Source organism: Canis lupus, chromosome 10 (assembly GCF_003254725.2).
Source record: "Canis lupus dingo isolate Sandy chromosome 10, ASM325472v2, whole genome shotgun sequence".
In the NCBI taxonomy this organism is placed as follows: domain Eukaryota; kingdom Metazoa; phylum Chordata; class Mammalia; order Carnivora; family Canidae; genus Canis; species Canis lupus.
This window is the reverse complement of record NC_064252.1, coordinates 20,412,526-20,431,898: the sequence shown is the minus strand read 5'-3', so window position 1 is coordinate 20,431,898 and position 19,373 is coordinate 20,412,526. Positions and strand designations below refer to the sequence as shown.

At 60.3% G+C, this 19,373-nt stretch overlaps 1 protein-coding gene across 1 annotated transcript in view; it reads right to left on the bottom strand.

Moving 5' to 3' along the window:
* CELSR1 (cadherin EGF LAG seven-pass G-type receptor 1) overlaps positions 1 to 18,773 on the bottom strand; it is a 134,082-nt gene extending 115,309 nt beyond the window's left edge. The window contains exons 1-3 of the mRNA XM_049115060.1: positions 18,767 to 18,773; positions 18,506 to 18,635; positions 15,261 to 18,433 (exon numbers count right to left, since the gene is read on the bottom strand). Coding sequence (XP_048971017.1) covers positions 15,261 to 18,433; positions 18,506 to 18,635; positions 18,767 to 18,773 — 3,310 coding nt within the window. The remainder of the gene's footprint in view (positions 1 to 15,260; positions 18,434 to 18,505; positions 18,636 to 18,766) is intronic.
* Between the last annotated feature and the right edge of the window lie 600 nt (positions 18,774 to 19,373).

The following is a 19,373-nucleotide window of genomic DNA, read 5'->3' as shown; positions in this document are numbered from 1 at the left end:
AAAGCTCCTTCTGGCCACGTCAACACCCCCCCATGGGGTTCCCAGCCATCCCACTGCCCTGTGCTCCCTCGCTCCCCTGGCAGCAGAGGCCCCTCTCTCGGGCTCTCACCGGTTCACAAGGGCAACACCCAAGAGCCGGGACAGGATGCTGTGGCGCTAACCACTGCTCATCCCTCCCTACTTCTGAAATCCACCTGCCGCTGACCCCCGGGATCCCCCCCAAACCCATGTCGTGGCTGGGCCCGCCACAGGATGCTCCTCTTGGTTTCCCCAAGCAGCGGTTGTAAGGGAAAGACTCGGAGGCTGCGGTGCTCAGCTTCCTGGAGCTCAGATGTGGAGACACCATTTCTGTGGAAGAAGAATCCAGAGTGTCCTGGACCAGGTGGGCTCCCCCCAATGGCCCATGGCACAGAGCAGGGTGGGGGGGACCCCTCTGTGGGCTCCCCTGCCTCACTTCCCCAGCTGCAGGGAAAGGAGCCAGCCCGTTTTCACGATGTTCCAAATTCACTTCTGGTCAAAACACACCAGGCCACTGGGCAGTACCAACCAGTGAAGGGAAAACAGAATCCCAGCCACAAACAATGGCTTTCCCAGGCCAAACCGGGGACTCTCGGACAGCTGTCATGACCCTAAAGCCTTCGGCTTCCTGCCTCCTGGTTTTCCCCCCAAACAGACTCATCTAGCACTTGTCACTTTCTATCTGGTGGTAAGCAGCGCGGCCGGGGTGTAGAACCCAGTCCCTGAGCAGTGTCCCCCACCCCCGGGAGCCCTGCCCCAGCCCATCCCTGCCCCAGCCACAGCCCCAGCCCCTGCCGCTGCCCCAGCCACACAGCCCCTGCCCCTGCCCCTGCCGCTGCCTCAGCCCCAGCCCTTGCCCTGCCCCTGTCCCAGTCCCAGTCCCAGCCCTGCCCCAGCCCCTGCCCCTCCCCTAGCCCCTACCTCTACCCCTATCCCTGCCCCAGCCCCAACCCCAGCCCCTGCCCCTCCCTGCCCCAGGCCCTGCTCCAGCTCCAGCCCCTGCCCCTGCCCCAGCCCGTCCCAGTCCCAGCCCCTGTCCCAGCCCCAGCCCCAGCCCCTGCCCCTGCCCCAGCTCCAGCCCCGGCCCCTGCCCCAGCCCCAGCCGCTGCCCCAGCCTCTGTCCCACTTTCTCAGGCATCTGGCTGCATAGTGCAGCGCCCTGGCAAACACGCTATAACTCATGGCTGGACTTCCTGCCCTGCACACATACACACCCCTGACCCCTGACAGCCACGTGCCGGATGCATAGGAAATCGCTCAGAACAATAAACTTTCATATTTTCCATTCTCTCCTCTTTGAAGATCTGGGGAACTCTGAATTATACGTTAGAGAATTTTCCATGCTTAGGGGAGAGAGCTAAATTGAAAAGGTGCCTCCCACAGCCGTGTCACTCGGCAGTGAGGCACAAAAGGCAAAGGCAGGCCGCGCTGTCATCGCTTCAGACCGTGCCTCAGTGCCCCACGCACCCCTGTGCCGTTGCTCATGCCACACGGGCTCTGCACCCTGCTCCTTCCCAAGGGATGCCCAGAGGCAGGAGCGCTCAGCCCAACGCCGCTCGTACCCCTCGAGTGACACAGGGAGTGGGGGGCCTGTGTGAACACGACCCAAGGGGAGCCTCGGCCTGTGCGCTATTGGGTCTCACGGGAGGAGCCCGAGGGGAAAAGAGGACAGAGGCACAGCATCCGGATGGGCCACGTGACATCACAGTAAGGGAGACCGAGGCAGTGCTTCGGGTGCTCAGCGGGCCAAACTGTGGGTCCCAGGGACAAAGCAGAACTCCGACGTCCCACTGAACACAAAGGCATCAGAGCCACCACCTAAAGGTGAAGGCAGGTGCTGTGGTGGGTTAAGCTGTGGCCCCCAAACATGTTACGTTGAAGTCCTAACCTGCAGCACCTGCGATGTGTGACCCGTTTTGGAAATAGGGCCTTTGCGGGTGATAATGAAGATTTAAATTAAGGGGGCGCCCAGGTGGCTCAGTCGGTTAAGTGTCTGTTGATCTAAGCTCAAGTCTTGACCTCAGGGTCAAGCCCCGTGTTGGGCTCCATGCTGGGTGCGGCTTCTACTTTAAAAAAAAAAAAAGATATAAATGGAGACGGGGTCAGAGTGGGGAGTAGCTGAGCCGGTAATTCAGTAGGACAGGTGTCCTTACACGGGAGAGGGCGCACAGTCCACACGCAGGGAGGTGGCCACTTGACAAGAGAAGCATGGGGGGACCCGGGGCCAGCCAAGGAGGCAGGAAGGGGCCTCTTGCAGAGCCCTCCCTCCCAAGGCTGCCCCGCCGACACCTTGATTTCAGATTTCTGGCCTCCCAAACAGTGAGAGAATAAATTCCTGTTGTCCTAAGCCACCGGTTTGTGGTGCATGTTACAGCCCCAGGAAGCTGACACAGCAAGCCTGTCACCTTGAGGAATGGGGCCAAACAGAACCAGCCCTGGCCCCTCACTGAACCTGACATCCATCCCGTCACAGCCCCTTTGGCTCCCGGGGAACCCTGCATCAAGCCAGGTGGCAGCCTATAAAGATCTGTAGGTGAGGAAGACCCTTCCAGAAGGTGCGCAGAGCAGGAGCTTGGGTTACGTGCCTTCACATCACACACAAATCCAAACCTCAAACCCTCTCTGTACACAAGCTCCAGAAGGAACAAGGGGCCAAGGAGATGCCCAGCAGGGACCTGACACAGCTCAGCCAAAAGCAATCCCAAGACGCCGCCCTCATCGCCGCCGCAGACCTGACCCCTGGCCGTACCACCTTGCAGACCCCAGCCCCCGAGCCCCAAAGATAATTCTGCTCAGCACCAGTGAGCTCACCTCCCTCCCCAGAAGCTGCAGCTTGCAAGCCCCTAATTGGGGCCACTCACCAACACCCAGGTCCACACCTCCCACCGTTCAGTAACACCCACCGAGGACCCTCATTGCTCCTGGGCTCCCTGAGAAGCATCTCCCCACCGTCCTCACCTGCAGGGTCCCCCTGACTTGCCACGTCCACTGGCTGACCAGGGTGCTTACACGGAAGTAAGCTCCCCCCGCATCCCATCTTAAAAACAGGGCAGAGTGGGATCCCTGGGTGGCACAGCGGTTTGGTGCCTGCCTTTGGCCCAGGGCGCCATCCTGGAGACCCGGGATTGAATCCCACATCAGGCTCCTGGTGCATGGAGCCTGCTTCTCCCTCTGCCTCTCTCTCTCTCTCTCTCTCTATCATAAATAAATAAAAATTGAAAAAAAAAAAAAACTTAAAAAAAAAAAAACAGGGCAGAGTCACACAGAAGACTCTGGAACTCCTCACTCAGGCCACCTCCCCTCCCAGGAGCTAGGAAGTTACAGACAGAGACAGTGCACGCTTGTGATGCTCCGAGGGTCCCTCCTCACCTCTCAGGCCATCGTCACGGAGCTAACACTGTGTCCAGTCCTCTCAAATGACTACCCCCCCAACCTGTGCCACGGAATATTCCGGTTTTCCGAGGTTGCTCTAGCAGCTCTGGTGACAGTCACCTGTCCTCTGGCAGTCTGGGACAGCAGAGGACACCCTCACGTCGCTAGCTTGCAAGAGCCGACGTAGATGGCAGTGAAGCAGTGACGTGGGCCACCAGGCGGGCAAACCCCCAAGCAAGGCGCTCGGTGGAAACAGCCAGATGCAAAAGCCTACACAGTGTGTGATTCTGATCAGAAATCTCCAGAACAGGCCAGTCCACAGAGACAGAAAACTGGTGCCTCCCAGGTTTGGAGCAGGGAGATGGGGAGTGGCCAGGATGGGTCCAGGTTTCCCTTTAGGTGTGACACAAATGCTTGGGGACAGAGGCGGGGACAGAGGCGGGGGCAGCATATCAGTGGGAATGCACCAAATGCCACGGAGCTGTGTGCTGTGACACGGAGAATTTCATCTCAATAAAAATGAAAGCGGAGAAAGTTCAAGCCCAACTGTTTAAACATGTTAAAATTGCCAATAAAAATCCGCCTAGGCCTGCAGGCTGACCCGGTCACGAGGAGAGGGGGCTGAGGGGCAGGGTGGGGTTGGTGACAGCAGAGCCCCCCCTGTGCTCCCTGAGCAGTGGGGTCGGGCCTGAATCTCCAGCCCCGAGCCCATCATCGGCCTCCCTCCCAGGCTGGGCTGCAAGGCACTGGGGTCACCTGCGTGCCCAGGGCCCCGAGGACCCTTCTTCTCACCCCGGGCTTCTAGAACAAGGTACATGTTCATCTTGCAGCTTCGAATACCTAGTCAAACACCAAAGAGATTTCACACATGTTCAGACACCAAAGTTACACTAAAGCACCCACCCCTTTTGCTGTTTACGATGTCAGGACACCAGTGGAGAGTCTGGAAATGCACAGAATGAGGGCCCCGGACAGGACAATAGGGGGACGGGCTGAGCCACTGAGCTCCGGTGCAAACAATGTGCCCGAAACCACAGGCAGAGGCACCTGCTCCCACACGTCCAGCACCTAAGTGATCAGAACGGTTTTATTAGCACTTTTTTATTGTAGTAAAATACAAACAAAATTGAAGATTTTAAAACATTTGAACAGTTGGTGGCTTTAAGCATATTCACGCTGCGGTGCGACCATCACCTCCATCAGTCTCCAGGACTCTTCATGTTGCAGAACTGAAACCCTGTCCCCTTTAGGCACTCACTGCCCCCTCCCTCCCCCAGCCCTGGGGCCCACCATCCTACCTCGGGTCTCTGTGAACGCGGCCACCCTAGGAACCTCATTATCTCCTACGATACGTGTCCTTTCATGCCTGGCTTATTTCACGGGGCACAATGTCTTAATTTTTCATCCATGTTGTAGCACGGGTCCCAATCTCCCTCCCTTTCAAAGCTGACTAAAATGGGACTAAAATCCCATTGTAGGAATATGCCATTTCTGCTCATCCATTCATCTGCCCATGGACACTTGGGTGCCTCCACCTTCTGACTATCACGAACCACGTTGCTGTGAGTACCTTGTTGTTGCAAGTACCTGATCCAGGCTCTGCTTTCACTTCTTCTGTGTCTATACCCAGAAGTGGGATTCCTGGATCCTCTGGCCATTCAATGTGTAGTTTTTTGAGGAAGCGCCATACTGTCTTCCATGGTAACTGCGCCATTTTACATCCCCACTAACAGGGAGTGAGGGTCAAATTTCTCCCCATCGTAGCCATCCCTTATTTTCTGCTCTGTTTTGCTTTTATGATCGCCACCCTAAAGGTGTGAGGTGGTGTCTCATTATGGTTCTGGTTTGCATTTTCCTGAGGAGGAGTGATGTTGAGCATCTTTTTCATGTGCTTGTTGCCCACGTGTTCGTCTTCATTGGAAAAACCAAGTCCTTTGTCCATCTTTTAATCGGGTGGTTTCTCTCTTGTTGAGTTGTAGGGGTTCTTTAGGTATTCTAGATAGTAACCCCTTACCAGATCCATGATTCGCAAATACTTCATGATAGCTTTTAAATGAGGTAATTTCTCAGCAGCTGCAATGTTCATGGCAAGAAAAAGTTTTCCCAAGACACAGCCACACCTTCAGGCTGGGTTTCTGTTTTTCTCTGATCCTTCGTCTATAAAACGATTACAGGGTCGGAGTCAGGATGAGGGTCCTGGGTGATGACCCTCCCACCATCTCATCTCAGTGGTCACTGAGGCCCAGAGGGGGCTAACTTGACCAGTGTTAGCAATCAGCACCCAGGGTGCCACCTGGGCTTCACCGCCAGGGAAACCTCATGCTCTTTCCGACACCAGAGATGTGTCACAAAGCAGCCAGGGACAGCTGCGGGGACCACGGCCACATGTGGCTGTCTCCAAAGTGGGGCTGCACGGCAGCTTGAACAACCTTACTCTGTGAAAACCATCCTTTGACAGTCAACTTGCTGATAAAAGTTTATTACCCTGCAAGAGAGTTCTTATCTCTGAACGCTAACACAGCATATGACTTTGTTTGAACTAGCTGCTGTAAGTTTACCTTAACCAAGTATCACTTAGATTCGGTATTTTTTAAACCCCTCCCCCCAAAAATACAGAACTAGAAGTTGAAACAATTGAAAAAGAAGGAAAAATTCTGATTGATGGAGAGAGGGAGAGAGGAAGGAAGGAAGGAAGGAAGGAAGGAAGGAAGGAAGGAAGGAAGGAAGGAAGGAAGGCCGGTCTTGGCCAGCACAATCTGTGCTCTCGAAGCTGGAGGGCCCCAAGGGCACATCAGCGAGTTCAGCGTGAGCCCCCGGCGCTGTCCACCTCCCCGCTGCCTCTGACTCTGACCACCGCACAGGTTCAGGCCCCTCCCCGCACCTGTGCACATAGGTCCCACACTCCACAGTTTCCTATGATACAGCTCTGGAGGCCCCACGAAGACTCCGGGACAGCTGCCAGGACCCCCTTGCCCTCATCGTGCAGCGGCTGCATCCCTGCTCACCTGGAGGGCTCCCGTGGAATCAGGCATGATGCACACATGACCCACAGCCCTCCTGTTTGGGGTCACCCCACACCTGCATCCCCAGGGCTGCCGTTCCACATTGCTCCTCCTTGCAGGGCTTAGCCACTGGCCCACGGTGGGGTCACCTGTGGTTAGAGACCCGGACCACAAAACGGGAGCCTGACTGCCTACTGCTAGGGGCTCTGCAGCCTATGTCTTTGCCTATAAAATGGGAAGTCTCTGGATTCTGTAGAGATGACAAGGTGGGGCTGTGGGGGGGGGGGGGATGGTCCACAGCCCCAAGCAGTGTAGTGATGGGGCCCTTAGATGACCCTTGGGTGGCCTCTTGGGGCATCGTCCTGGCTCTGAGACCAGTATCCCCCCAGGTCCGCAGAGGTCAGGCACTGACCACTTGACCTCAAAGTGGAGAGGAGGAGGGGGGCAGAGGGTAGGGCCAGAGGAGTGGAGGCAGCACAGTGCCATGGAGGGACCGAAAGTCTGCACACTCTCAGCAGAAACGAGACAACAGGTGAGGGGCGGCCGGAGGACAGGGCAGGGCTGCGACGCGGCATCACAGGGCCACACAGGCTGGTCCAACAGCTCAGGGCCTCAGTGGGACTCCCGCAGCTATTGCCTTCTGAGAGCAGGGCTCACTGGCCTACTGGCAGGAGGCCACCCCAAGGCCACCCGTGGCTGGACCACACTGTCCCCTCAAGTTATCACAGGCACCTGAAGTCCCTGACCAAGGCTTGTTCAAAACAGTTGTGGTCCTAACATCCTGCAAGACACATGGCCTCTGCCTCTGGGGGAAGAGGCGGGGGGGTGGGGGGCAGTGCGTCACAGCACCAAGCTCCCCTCCATCGGAGTCGCCTGCATTCCCCTCCAAGGCGACAGGCCTCCTGTACCGTCCTGGCGTGCTGGAGCAGCAGGGGAGGCAGAAAGGACAGACGGGCTCAGAGGAGGAAAGGCCTCCACCAGGCGGTGCAGGAGGCCGTCCTCGCACCTGCTCAACCAGCAGCCAGAGGGAAAAGTCAGGCCGCAGCAAAGGGACCGGGTGGAGAAGGCCAGCCCGTCCCTCCGTGTCCCGACAGCACGGCATCCCCACACCCTGTGGATGGTGCCGGCCAGCCTGTGCAGGGGGGAAACTGAGGCACACAGCCATGTGCAGCTCCATGTGCAGACAGAGGGTGCCCTGGGGGGAGGCCTGGGAAAGCCAGTGGGGTCCCTCAAGGCCAGGAAGCCCCCCACCCCTGGGCCACCGTGGAGAGTCGGGAACAATCTGAACATCCCTGGAGAGCAAACCTGCGCAGTCAGCTCCGCGGCAGCTATGAGCCGGGCCTGTGAATCCGACAGGGCTGGTGACAGGGCTGGTGACAGGGCCAGCGGCTGGGCGGGCTCCGCTCACCTCTCACACTTCCACAACCACAAAGCAGGGCGTGTGTCCTTTCCCACCCGTTTCCCACCTGGAAGGTGGAGGGACTCTCCCCCAGCCCACAGGGTTGAAGCAGAAACCTGGGCTTGTCCTCCGCGATGGAGGAGCCGCCGCAGGGTACATCCCAGCAGCCACAGGGGGTGACCCGCCACACACCTGGCACCCTTGACATCATGATGTCCACTGGGTGACCCTACAAGCTAAAGGCTTCTGTGACCCCTTTCATGGGAGGGCCACAGTCCACGGTCCACGATGTCCCGGCCCCAACACGACCCTCTCACTACGGCGAAGGTTGCTGGGGTGTGTCAGGGTGGCTGGAAGGAAGGCTTACACACACGATCCGCCTCCAAAGTGGTTAAACTATGTGTGTGCGTACATATGTGTATGTGCATCTATGTGTATTTGTGCATATACGTGTACCTGTGTCTACATGTCTATATGTGTCCACACGTATGCATGTGCATGCATGTCTCTGCATGCACATGTGCATATTTGTGCGTGCCTGTGTCTAGATGTATGTCTACCTACATGCATGTGTTTACATGTGTCCACATGTATGTATATGTGTGTGCATGCATGTCTGTACGTGCACATGTGCGTATTTGTGTGTGTACCTATACCGAGGTGTAGGTCCACCTGTATGCATATGTGTTTACGTGTGTCCACATGTATGCATATGTGTGTGCATGTGTGTCTGTCCATGCACATGTGTATTTGTGTTCTGTGTGTACCTGCGTCTAGGTGTATGTTCACGTGTATGCATACATGAGTGTCTGTGCATATGTATTTGTGCGTCTGTGCACGTGTCTATATCTATGTCTACATATGTGTCCACATGTATGCATATGTGTGCATGTATGTCTGTATGTGTGCACGATTGTGTTTTGCATGTATGTGTGTCTGTGTACCTGTGTTCACTGCATGTGTGCATGTATGTCTCTGTGTGCACATGTGTGTACACGTCTGTGTGTGCGTTTAAGAGAAACCCTGGCCCATCTCCAGGACATCAGGAGACGCTCACTGGAGTGATAGAACGATGAAGGGCTGCTGACGGGCTTTTCCCAGCTCTGGAATGTTCACACCCAGAAAGGGGAACAGATCACCAAGGTCTTCACAAGTTCTTATCTGAAGCAAAAGCACGAGAACACAGCCAGGGGAGCAGACCTCTTCCCCCGGGGCCACGGCCCCAGCAAGGCCCGGAGGGACCCAGAGTGGGGCCTAAGGGGCGTCCTGTCTTCTGTGCTGGCCTCCCCTGGTCCCCTGCGGTCTCTGCAGGGGGACCCTCCCTCTAGGCCCCTCGGGCTCAGTCCATGAATAACCGACAGCCAGGGCACAGCACCCACAGTGTAGACAGAGCAGCCCAGCAGACTCACAGGGGAGACGCAGAGGGGGGTCCCTGTCATCCCCCACAAACTCAAGGCCAGTTCCCTGCCCCTTACACCCTGAGACCCCACACCTTCCATGCTTCCTCAGGCCACCCCAGTGACCCTCCCCAAACACTCAGGGAGCAGGGCTCACTTACCCCCCACCCACCCACCCCCAGGGTGCAGGAATCCTACGGCTTTCCTACGAACCTGTGTGTTCAGGTTACAGGAGGAGCAGAAACACCAGAGAACTATTACCCCCAAGGCTGCGAGCAGAGAAGAATCATGCCAGATTCGGGAATATTTTCCACACGCCCAGCCCTACACGATAAAATCTACTTCTGTTTGCATCCGAGTGCTGGCAGGGTGGAGGCCCGTGGCCCCATGCCACACAACACGCCCCTCGGGGCATGGACGAGGCTGCCAGGCCCAGGCAGCCACCGTCCCGACCCGCTTCCTTGACGGCTTTCTGCTTGGGGCTGTCACATGGGCAGGTGTGCACGTCTTTCCAGCAGTGGCTGGGGCCATGGACGGAGCTTGGGCGTCCCCAGCACACCAACACCCCAGTCTATTTCCATACAGGAGCTCTGTCCCGTCCCCCCCCCCCCCCCCCCCCCCCCCCCCCCCCCCCCCCCCCGTCCTTCCAAGGGGTTCACCTGCCTGCAGCCTTTCCTACATTTAAATAACAATCTCCCTGTCGCTCTGGGTGGTAGGTGGGACCACAAGGAGACTTCAGGTCACCACGTAATCGGTGCTGAGATAGGATGCCCTGGCCCTCCTGTGCATCTCTGTGGCCTTGGCCCTCCTGTGCATCACTGTGGCCTTGGTCCCCTGCCATCCTCCCCTGACCCTCTGCTCCCCCATCACAGGTCCTGCGAGTCAAAGAGAAGTAGAAGGGACCGTCCCCAGCAGCCCTGTCTACACTCAGCTTGGCCACTGAGGCTTAGTCCTCACCCCTGGTGCCCCTGGAAGGTCTGGTGCCTGCACTAGGTGAGTACCTGCACAGGTAGGTAGAAGGACCAGAAGGCCTGTATGGTGCTGTGTTAACCGGTCAGGTCCTCCAGACCCTCATCTGAGCCTGGGTCACTGCAGGCTCCGTGTCCCTGTGGTCACCCCACCTGCCCTCAGCCCCATAGGCTTGTCCTCTGCTCCTCCGAGGGGCTCCCCAGCCCCACCACTCAGCTCTCACGGGGGCCACCAAGGACCTCCCTTTGGTTAATTCAAGTTACATCTCTGTCCCCAGGCTGGCTACCCAGCCCCCATAAGTGATCCACTTTGGGACCCCACAGCCCCCGGAGCCCTGACCCTCCCGTTGTCCCCTTGTGTGTGGTTATTCCTGAGCAGAGCCATCACTGCCCAGAGGCCACGGGGGCCATGGCTCCTCGAGGCCACACCGGGGTCCCATTCCTGTCACACGCATCCCCTGCCCAAATGCCCTCACGCTCCTGCAGACTGGTCACTGACCACCCCCAGCAACAACTGTCCTATCACCCTGAGGCCATGCTGACCACCTCTGGCCAGGACTCCAGCTGGTCTCTCCTGCCCAGACCTATGTGTCCAGCCATCCTAGTGACAATGGTCAGAGGTGCCATAACCATACATGGTCTCGTGCCCCCCCTCCCAAAGTCGGCCTCCCCTGCAAGGACCCCCAGCTCCGAAGGGGTACCTCCCTCATCTCACCCTCGTGCTCCTGGAGCTGGTTTGTTCTGGAAAGCACAGCCTGAGAGAACATGGCTTGGAAGCCACCATCCGGGTTCAAATCCCGGGGCTGCCCTGGATGTGCCGTCAAGCCTCCAGGGCCCTGCACCGGGCAGGATCATGCCATGTGCAGGCAGGTCGCACCTGGGGAGGCCCTGGTGCGCGAAGCAGTGGGCTGATCAAGCCTGTCATTGCCCCCGCGTCTCACCATCTAACCTCACAGACCCCACCTTGTCCACCCACGCTCCTCAGCCACCCCCACGCCTCCCCCGGCCTCCGAGCTCACTGCAAGGAGCCACCTCCCCATGGGCAGCTCAGACACACCCGAGCCTCCAGCGAGATCTCCCCCACCAGCCACCGAGCCCTGCCCCCCGAGTCAGCCCTGTGCGGTTCAGGGGGCTCCCCCCCACACCCTGCTCACCTCCTCCTGCATCTCCCCCTCCTTGATGGCAGTTGTGTGTTCACCGCGTGTACTGGCTCATCGGCGCCCCCCGAACTCCCTGGAGAGCAGGGCCACGCTGGCTCCCGGGGCCGGCATACAGTGGGTGCTCAGTAAAGGGACAAACACTCTTTTGTTTCTGAAAGTATGCTAGCAAGTGGCTACCCCCGGAGTTACGGGGAAGCCCTCGATGCTAGCAGCTGTGAGAAGCACCCAACCCTCCCGGGGCGTGGGGTGTCATCGGGGAGTCGGCTCCACGGCTCACACGGCTTCAGCAGCTCCAGCCTTTCCTCATCTCACGGTGAGGGACCCTAACACTAAGCGGCAGACACAGCCTGGCACGGTAGCCCCCTCTCTACTTCCTTGTCTGCAATCACCTGTCGAGAATTCCCCGCCATACCCTGTATCTTAACCAGGCAAATACTTTCTAAAGCTTCACGAGGCCTCGGCGACTTCATGCCATATACTCCCCACCAAGGTCAACGACGGAAAGCTTGCTCGACCTTTATATTTTTTAAGGAGGCTCCACGCTCAGCACGGAGCCTGACGCAGGGCTTGATCTCAGGACCCCAAGATCAAGACCTGAGCCGAGATCAAGAGTCTGACGTTCACCCCACTGAGCCACCCCGGCGCCCCGGGTTTGCTCAACCTCATTTCACCACGTTGCACTATTTCCCGGCGTGTCTGAATGACTCGCTACCCCACACGTTCTAGTCCCACATCCGCGGATCTGCAACGCCCACAAACGCAGGCTCATTTCCCACCGAGGGCCACGTCCTGCCCTAACCCCACAGGCACACACATGTTCTGGCCGGATTATAAATGTAGACCTTAGTAAAAGCTGACATCTAGAAAGATTAGAGAAAATTATTCAGTGCTTGAAGGGTCCTGCTGGGTTAGCAGCTGGACCACTTTGAAAAATGCAAACAAAAAAAAAATGCAAACACGATTTTTATAAAACGTCCATAAGAAGGTCCCAATCACAGAATTTTAAACCTCGTTCAAAAACTGCCATGTCAAAAAATAAGCATTTTGTATCGCTGGATGTCCTCCAAAAATGGCAGTTATTTGAATGTGACTATTTCCTAATTCAAAAGCATTTTCAAATGGTGTTCTGCTCTTCAGCGGCTCTGTAAACCAACTACCTACTCACAGTCAAAATGCTTGGGCTAAATAAAACCCCTAACCTGGCAAAAGGAAAGGCCATCCAGGCCCCCCCAGGCAGGGAACTCCCTCCTGTAAGCACTCCCAAAGAAGACCTCCCCAACCACCCCCAGGAGGCTGGCCCTCCCCGCTGCAGGCCCTCCTCCCTACAGGTCCTCCCCCCCTGCAGGCTCTCCCCACCTGCAGTCCCTCTCCTCTGTAGACCCTGCCCAAGCAGGCCCTCCCGGCAGCCCTACCCCCTTCAGGTCCTCCCTGCAGCCCCACCCCCACCCCCCCCCCCCCCCGCCCCGTGCAGGCCCTCTCCTCCGTAGGCCCCCTTAGGCCCGTAGGCCCTCCTCACTCTGCAGCTCTCCCATGCCTGGCCACCTCAGGCCCTTCCCAGTGTGCACCTTCACAACAGGCTCCTCTGCTGGGTGCACACAGCCCTTCCTGGCCTGGCTCCCACAGAATCCACTCCTCCATCCAGCACCCCCAGGGCAGTAATAACGCATGTCATCTTGGAGGCTTTAGGGCAGGGCTGTAAATTCGGAAAAGCCAATAACACTTCAATGAAAACAGGGTGTGAGTCCCAAACAACAGCTTTCCCCATTGTTTCTTCACAAAATCTAAGAATCCACTCTACCTCCTTCAAAGATAGATCTTTTTGTTCTGTGTCGTTTCTACACAATGCTCTGCTGTTTGGAATCACAGATTTGAGAGTTTACAGCCTTTGCTTCTCCGGAACATTCAGTAGCAGGCAAGTGGTCTGAGGGCTGCAGAGCTTCCCAAGGTGCCCACTTCAAACCCCAGCAAGGAGTCAGCACTGAGCAAGGACTTGGCGCTGGAACAGTCAGCTTAGCAACGAATTCCTCGAGCATTTTCTCTCCAGCAAGAAGCATAACACTGCTCACCGCCCAGTTACCAGAGGAATAAGTGTCAGCAGTGCAAGAGTTTATAAAACTGTTGCTGTCTAATTAGAACCCAGGGAAAGGTAACCATTTATTCTTGGGGAGCCCCACCCCTGAGGCCCAGTGCCTGAATGGCACAAGCCTTCGTCACCACAGGGTCAGAGCCCAGCACCCGGTCACCAAGACAGTCCCCTACGGAGCGCAGATCCCCAGCCCGCCTTCGACTGTGGTCCTCACGACCAGCCGTGGGCCCTCCAGGAAGGCAAGCAGCCCTCAGTAACTACCCTCTTGTGAACGAAATCCAGCCTAAGCCCTGTTATCCGGCTGCCATGAGGGGGGGGGGCGCATTCCTGATGCTTCGGATGCACACCACATCCCTGCTTCCGCATCCACCATTCCCACTAAAGCCCCATGTGTCCCCTATGAAACCAAAACCCCGTGATGTTGCCAAGTCATTTCTACACGGGGTATTTTCCACCCCGTTTCATCTAGCAGATAAAGTAGCATAAGGGAAAAAAAAAAAAAAAACTTCAAGAAATGCAAATGGAATTTAGGAAAGAGACTTTTTTTGTAATTGGTCGTTGCTTGGAATACCCATAACCTGGTTAACAATCTACCCCACGGGCCTCTTCCATATTCTCTACTCATATTCACAACCTCACAAAACCTAACATGTTCACCTGCAGAGAGACTGTGCCGCCAAAATCCACGGTGAAGGATTGCATCACTCCAAAACTGGACCTGTAAGTCCTGGATCTTATGAGCAAACAACTGAAGCTGGAACCTGTTTGCCACTCTTGGCGTATCATGAGTGATAGCCACCCATGAAAACAAAACAAATCAGAAAATCAACTTTTTAATTCTTGAAGGGCTCCCACCGTGATACTGTGCCCTAATAACTTATTGTTCAAAAGAGTCAACCGAGACAATTGACTCAACCCCCGGGCTCCAAGCTTTTGTTGGTGATGGTTTGGTCTCATGATTAAGATCACCGGCCTGCACCAGCTGACCACATCCTCAAACAGGCCCCCTTAAGGAGCCGCTGTGTCCCCCAATTCCCACACCCTCGACCTGTGCCCTCTCCCTGGCCCTGCAGGCCCTGCCAGGCACACGGGAGCCTACAGCATGGAGGATCAACGCTTTGCTGCCGAGCATTAGCCCACTGGGCTGAGACCACCTCTCCTGCTCACCTCCAGTCCCAGAGCGGGCCAGCCGGATTCCCACACCGGCTCCACCACCAAACTGGGCAGGCCTCTCCGTAACACCCAAATTATAAGCCCGTGTCCAGGAGCAGAAGCCAAGATCAAACGAGGCTATGCTTTTCAAAGAGCTCCCAGACAGACGGGCACACATGAGCCGCATTGTTATTATCTGGAGGAGACAGGAAAAGAGACACCGCGGGAATCAACTCCAGTCATATTACGGGGTGACTCAGGGAACCATCCAGCAATTTCCAACCAGCACAAGGGGCGGGCAGTGACCTTTGATCTTGCCAGACAGGCAGACGGCTGACTGCAGAGCATCGCCAAGCAAACCAAGACGACTCCGATAACCCCGGAGAGCACGTTTTAATGGCACAAGCCAGAGCCTCAGCGTGCTGAGGAAGGCGCCCAAAATGCCCGGGTCTTGAACCTGAAGCAGCCCAGGCCCGCTCCCGGCAAAAATGCTGAGGGAAGCAGGGCCGTACCCCTCCCACTCCCTTGGCCTCGGTGGGGAGCACGCCCCCAGCTCGCGGCACCAACCATCACACCGGAGGCCACAAAGCCCCAGAGTTGCCTGGGCCCTGCCCCGATGTGCCCCGGCACGTCAGGCGCCCCCCCTGCCCCCGCAGATCCCTGCGGCTCCCCAGGCGGCCGAGCGGGAGCCCTGGGGGCCACTCACCGGAAACGGACACCTCCATGAGCGCCTCCAGTGGCCGGTTGTTGTCCAAGTCGCGGCTAAGCTGCAGCTCGCCGGTGGCCGGGTCGAGCAGCAGCAGCTGCAGCTCGTTGCCCTGCAGGAAGGTGTAGTTGAGGCTGTCGGAGAGGTCCGGGTCGTGGGCCGGGATGCGGCCGATCACGCCGGTGGGGAAGCTGTTGGACTTGTTGGTGACGTAGTTGTTGAAGAGGATCTGGAAATCGGGCAGCACGGGCGGGTTGTCGTTCTGGTCCAGCAGGCGGATGTGCACCGTGGCCCGGCTGACCAGCGGGGCCGAGGTGGCCTGCACCACCAGGACGTACTCCCGCCGCACCTCGAAGTCCAGCTCAGCCAGGGCGCGCAGGTCCCCGCTCAGCAGGTCCAGCTGGAAGACCTCCGGCACGTTGCCCTCCACGATCTGATACATGATCTGGGCGTTGGGACCCTCATCAGGGTCGTTGGCACGGATCTTTGCCACCACTGACCCCACCGGGCTGTTCTCCTCCACAAACAGCTCCAGTTCGTCCCTCTCAAACACAGGGGGGTTGTCATTGATGTCCAGGACGCTCACCTGGATTTCCACTGAGGCGCTAAGGGGTGCTGGGCTCCCCCGGTCCACGGCCAGGGCACGGAGGTTGTACACAGCCACATTCTCCCGATCCAGCCGGCGCTGCGTCCGGATCACACCGGACGTGGGCTCGATGTAGAAGTCCCCATCACCGTCGTCCCCACCCTGGAAGGTGTACAGCAGGCGGCCATTGGGGCCCGAGTCCCGATCGGTAGCAGAGACCTGGAGGACGCTGGTTGATGGGGGTGCATCCTCAAAGACGGACCCCTGGTAGAAATCCCGCAGGAACCGGGGGGCGTTGTCATTGGCGTCGAGGATGAGGATCTCCAGGGAGGTGGTGTCGGACTTCTGAGGGATGCCATTGTCCCGAGCGGTGATGGCCAGTGTGTAGGCGGCCTGGTCCTCATAGTCCAGCTCGGTCATGGTGTAGATGGTGCCAGTGTCTGGGTCGATGCGGAACTGCGGAACGGGGTCCTCCAGCACATAGGTGATGCGCGCATTCTCACCCGTGTCCTCGTCGGTGGCACTGATGGTGGCAATGGAGGTGCCCACCGGGCGGTCCTCGCTGACGCTCACGGTGTAGTGCGAGCTCTGGAAGACCGGCCGGTGGGTATTGGCGTCGGTGACGTTGATGAAGACCTGCGCGGTGTGCGAGCGGGTGCCGTCGGACGCGGTCACCGCCAGGACGTACTGCCGCTCCTGCTTGTAGTCCAGTGGCAGGGCCAGGGTGATGAGGCCGCCGCCACTCTGGCTGCTGAGGGCGAAGCGGTTGCGGGTGTTGCCACCTGTGAGCTGGTAGGTGATCACGCTGTTGGCATCTCGGTCGCGGGCCCGCAGGGTCAGCACGCTGCTCCCCACGGCCGCGTCCTCATTCAGACGCAGCTCGTATACGGGCTGGGTGAACACCGGGTCATTGTCGTTTACATCCAGCACCGTGATGGACACACTGGCAGAGGAGCTCATGGGCGGGGAGCCGTGGTCGACGGCCTCCACCCCAAAGCTATAGTGCTCTATCTCCTCGCGGTCCAGCTCCGCGCACACGGTGATCCAGCCGGAGCTGTTGTGGATCTGGAACGGGAAGTCCGGAGGAGAGCCGGGGTCCTCGGTCCCGGGACCCCCACTGCCCAAGGAGCTGGACGCCGTGTCCACCAGGCGATAGCGCAGCCGGGCGTTCTCACCTGCGTCCGCGTCCACCGCCTGGATGTGCAGCACTGAGTGGCCCAGAGGCACGTTTTCCAGCACAGCTGCCTGGAAAGGGCTGCTCACAAAGATGGGGGCGTTGTCGTTGACGTCCAGCACCTGCACCAAGACCAGCCCCGAGGAATTGATGAGGGGAGGCCGGCCGCCGTCCTGGGCCTTGATGCGGAGCGTGTACTCCCGGACGGCCTCGAAGTCCAGCGGGTTGATCACGTCCAGGCTGCCGCTCAGGGAGTGCAGGTAGAACTGGCCCTTCAGGTTCCCGCTGACGATGCTGTAGTGGATGGCCGCGTTCTGGCCCTGGTCGCGGTCGGTGGCCCGCACGCGCAGGACAGGTGTGTTGACCGCCACGTCCTCGGGCACCTGGACCACGTAGCGCTTCTCGCCAAACTGGGGGTAGTTGTCATTCTCATCCTCCACCACGATGTGCACGGTGGCGGTGGCGCTGAGCGGGCCCGGGTTGCGGCCCTGGTCGTTGGCCTCCACCAGCAGCTGGTAGGCGGCCGCCTCCTCCCGGTCCACCGGCGCCCGGGTGCGCACCACGCCCGAGCGCGCGTCGATCTCGAAGACGCCCTCGGCGCCCTCCAGCAGGCGGTAGCGCATGTTGGCGTTGGAGGGCGCGTCGCCGTCGGTGGCGCGGATGGTCAGCACCTCGTAGCCCACCTCCAGGTTCTCACGCACGCGCTCGCGGTACTCGGACTGCTCGAAGGCCGGGCTGTGGTCGTTGGTGTCGCTGACCGTGACGGTGAGGTAGGTGGCGGCCGAGCGCCGCGGCCAGCCGTGGTCCAGCGCGCTCACCTTGAGCACGTGCGTGTCCTTGGTCTCGCGGTCCAGCGCGCGGGCCGTGCTCACGGCGCCCGTGGCCGCGTCGATGAGGAAGTAGCCGTTGGAGCGCTCGTCGAACAGGGCCTCCATCTGGTAGCTCAGGCGCCCCGCCTCGCCCTCGTCGGGGTCGTGCGCGCGCAGCTCGATGACCGCGGTGCCCGCAGGCTCGTTCTCGGGCACCGACACCTGGTAGCTGGGCAGCGGGAACTGAGGGGCGGTGCTGCCGCCCGCGCCGCGCCGCGCCCTCCGCGCCCCCCGGCCCTGGGGCCGGCCCTGCGCATGGCTCGGCGGCCGGCTCCCCACCCGGACCTCGCCGGCCCCGCGCCGCGGAGCGCACAGCAGGCGCAGGCGCAGGCGCAGGCGGGCCGAGCGCCCCGGCCGCGGGCCGCTGCAGGCGGGGAGCCGGGTCGGGGCCGCGAGCGCCCGGGGCAGCGTGGCCCCGCCGCCGGGGGCCGGGAAGCGGAGCACCGCGCCGGGCGGCGGGCCGGGGAGCGCAGCGCTCAGCTCCGCGCGGGGGGCCGCTCCGCGCCGCTCCCGGGCGCCGCACCCCGGGTCGTGTGCGCGCACCCTCGAGCGGGCCCCCGGGCGGACCGGCAGCGGCAGCGGCAGCGGCAGCGGGCGCCCCCCCAGGCGCCCCCGCCCGTCGGCGCTCCCGTCCGGCGGCTCCCGCAGCGCCCGCGGGGTGCGCGCGGCGGCCGGCGCGGGGGCCCAGCCCGCACCCGGGGCGAAGGCGCGGGCGCCGCCGGGCGCGCGCAGCTCCCAGGCGGCCGCTCGCAGCCCCAGCGCCGGGAGGGCGGCGGCCGCGGCCAGGAGCAGCAGCGCGGGCAGCGCGGGCGGCGGCGGCGGCGCCATGGCCCGGAGCCGGAGCCCGAGCCCGAGCCCGAGCCGGGCGCCCGAGCACAATCCATGCACCCGGAGCGGCCCCGCATGCACCCGGCGCGGCCGGGGGACGGCTCCTGCGCGCGCCCCGGGCCCGCGGGGCGGCCCGCGCCCTGCCTCCCCGGGGGCCGCGGCGGGGACTCCGGGGGCCGCGCGCCCGCTCTGCCCCGCAGCTTCCACCTCGAGCGCACTTTGCCAAAGTTTGCGAAGTTGGTTTCAAGATGGCTCCTCCGCGCGTCCCGGGAGGGCGCCGCGCATCAACCTGCGGCGGCCGCGGCTCGGGCGGCTCCAGGTGGCCCCCGCGCGCTCCGCCGGGCGGCGTGGGGAGCGGGGCGGGCCCGGGCGGGGCGGGGGCAGCGCTCCGGGGCGGGCTGGGCCGCAGCGCGCCGCTCGGACCCCGCGGCCGCTGCCTGGGCCGTGCGCTCGGCCCGCGCCCCCTCGGCCGCGCTCTCCCCGCCCCGGCCCGCTGGGCCCCGCCCCCGGCCCCGCCGCGTATTGTTCAGCCCGGGGGGGAGCCGGCCCCGAGGTGCGCGCCGGGAGGATCGCTATGGAGACGCGGGGGCGCAGCCGGGCGGGGGCTGGAGGCTGGGCCCACTCCCCTGCCGGCCTCCCCGGGGGGCGGGGCCGAG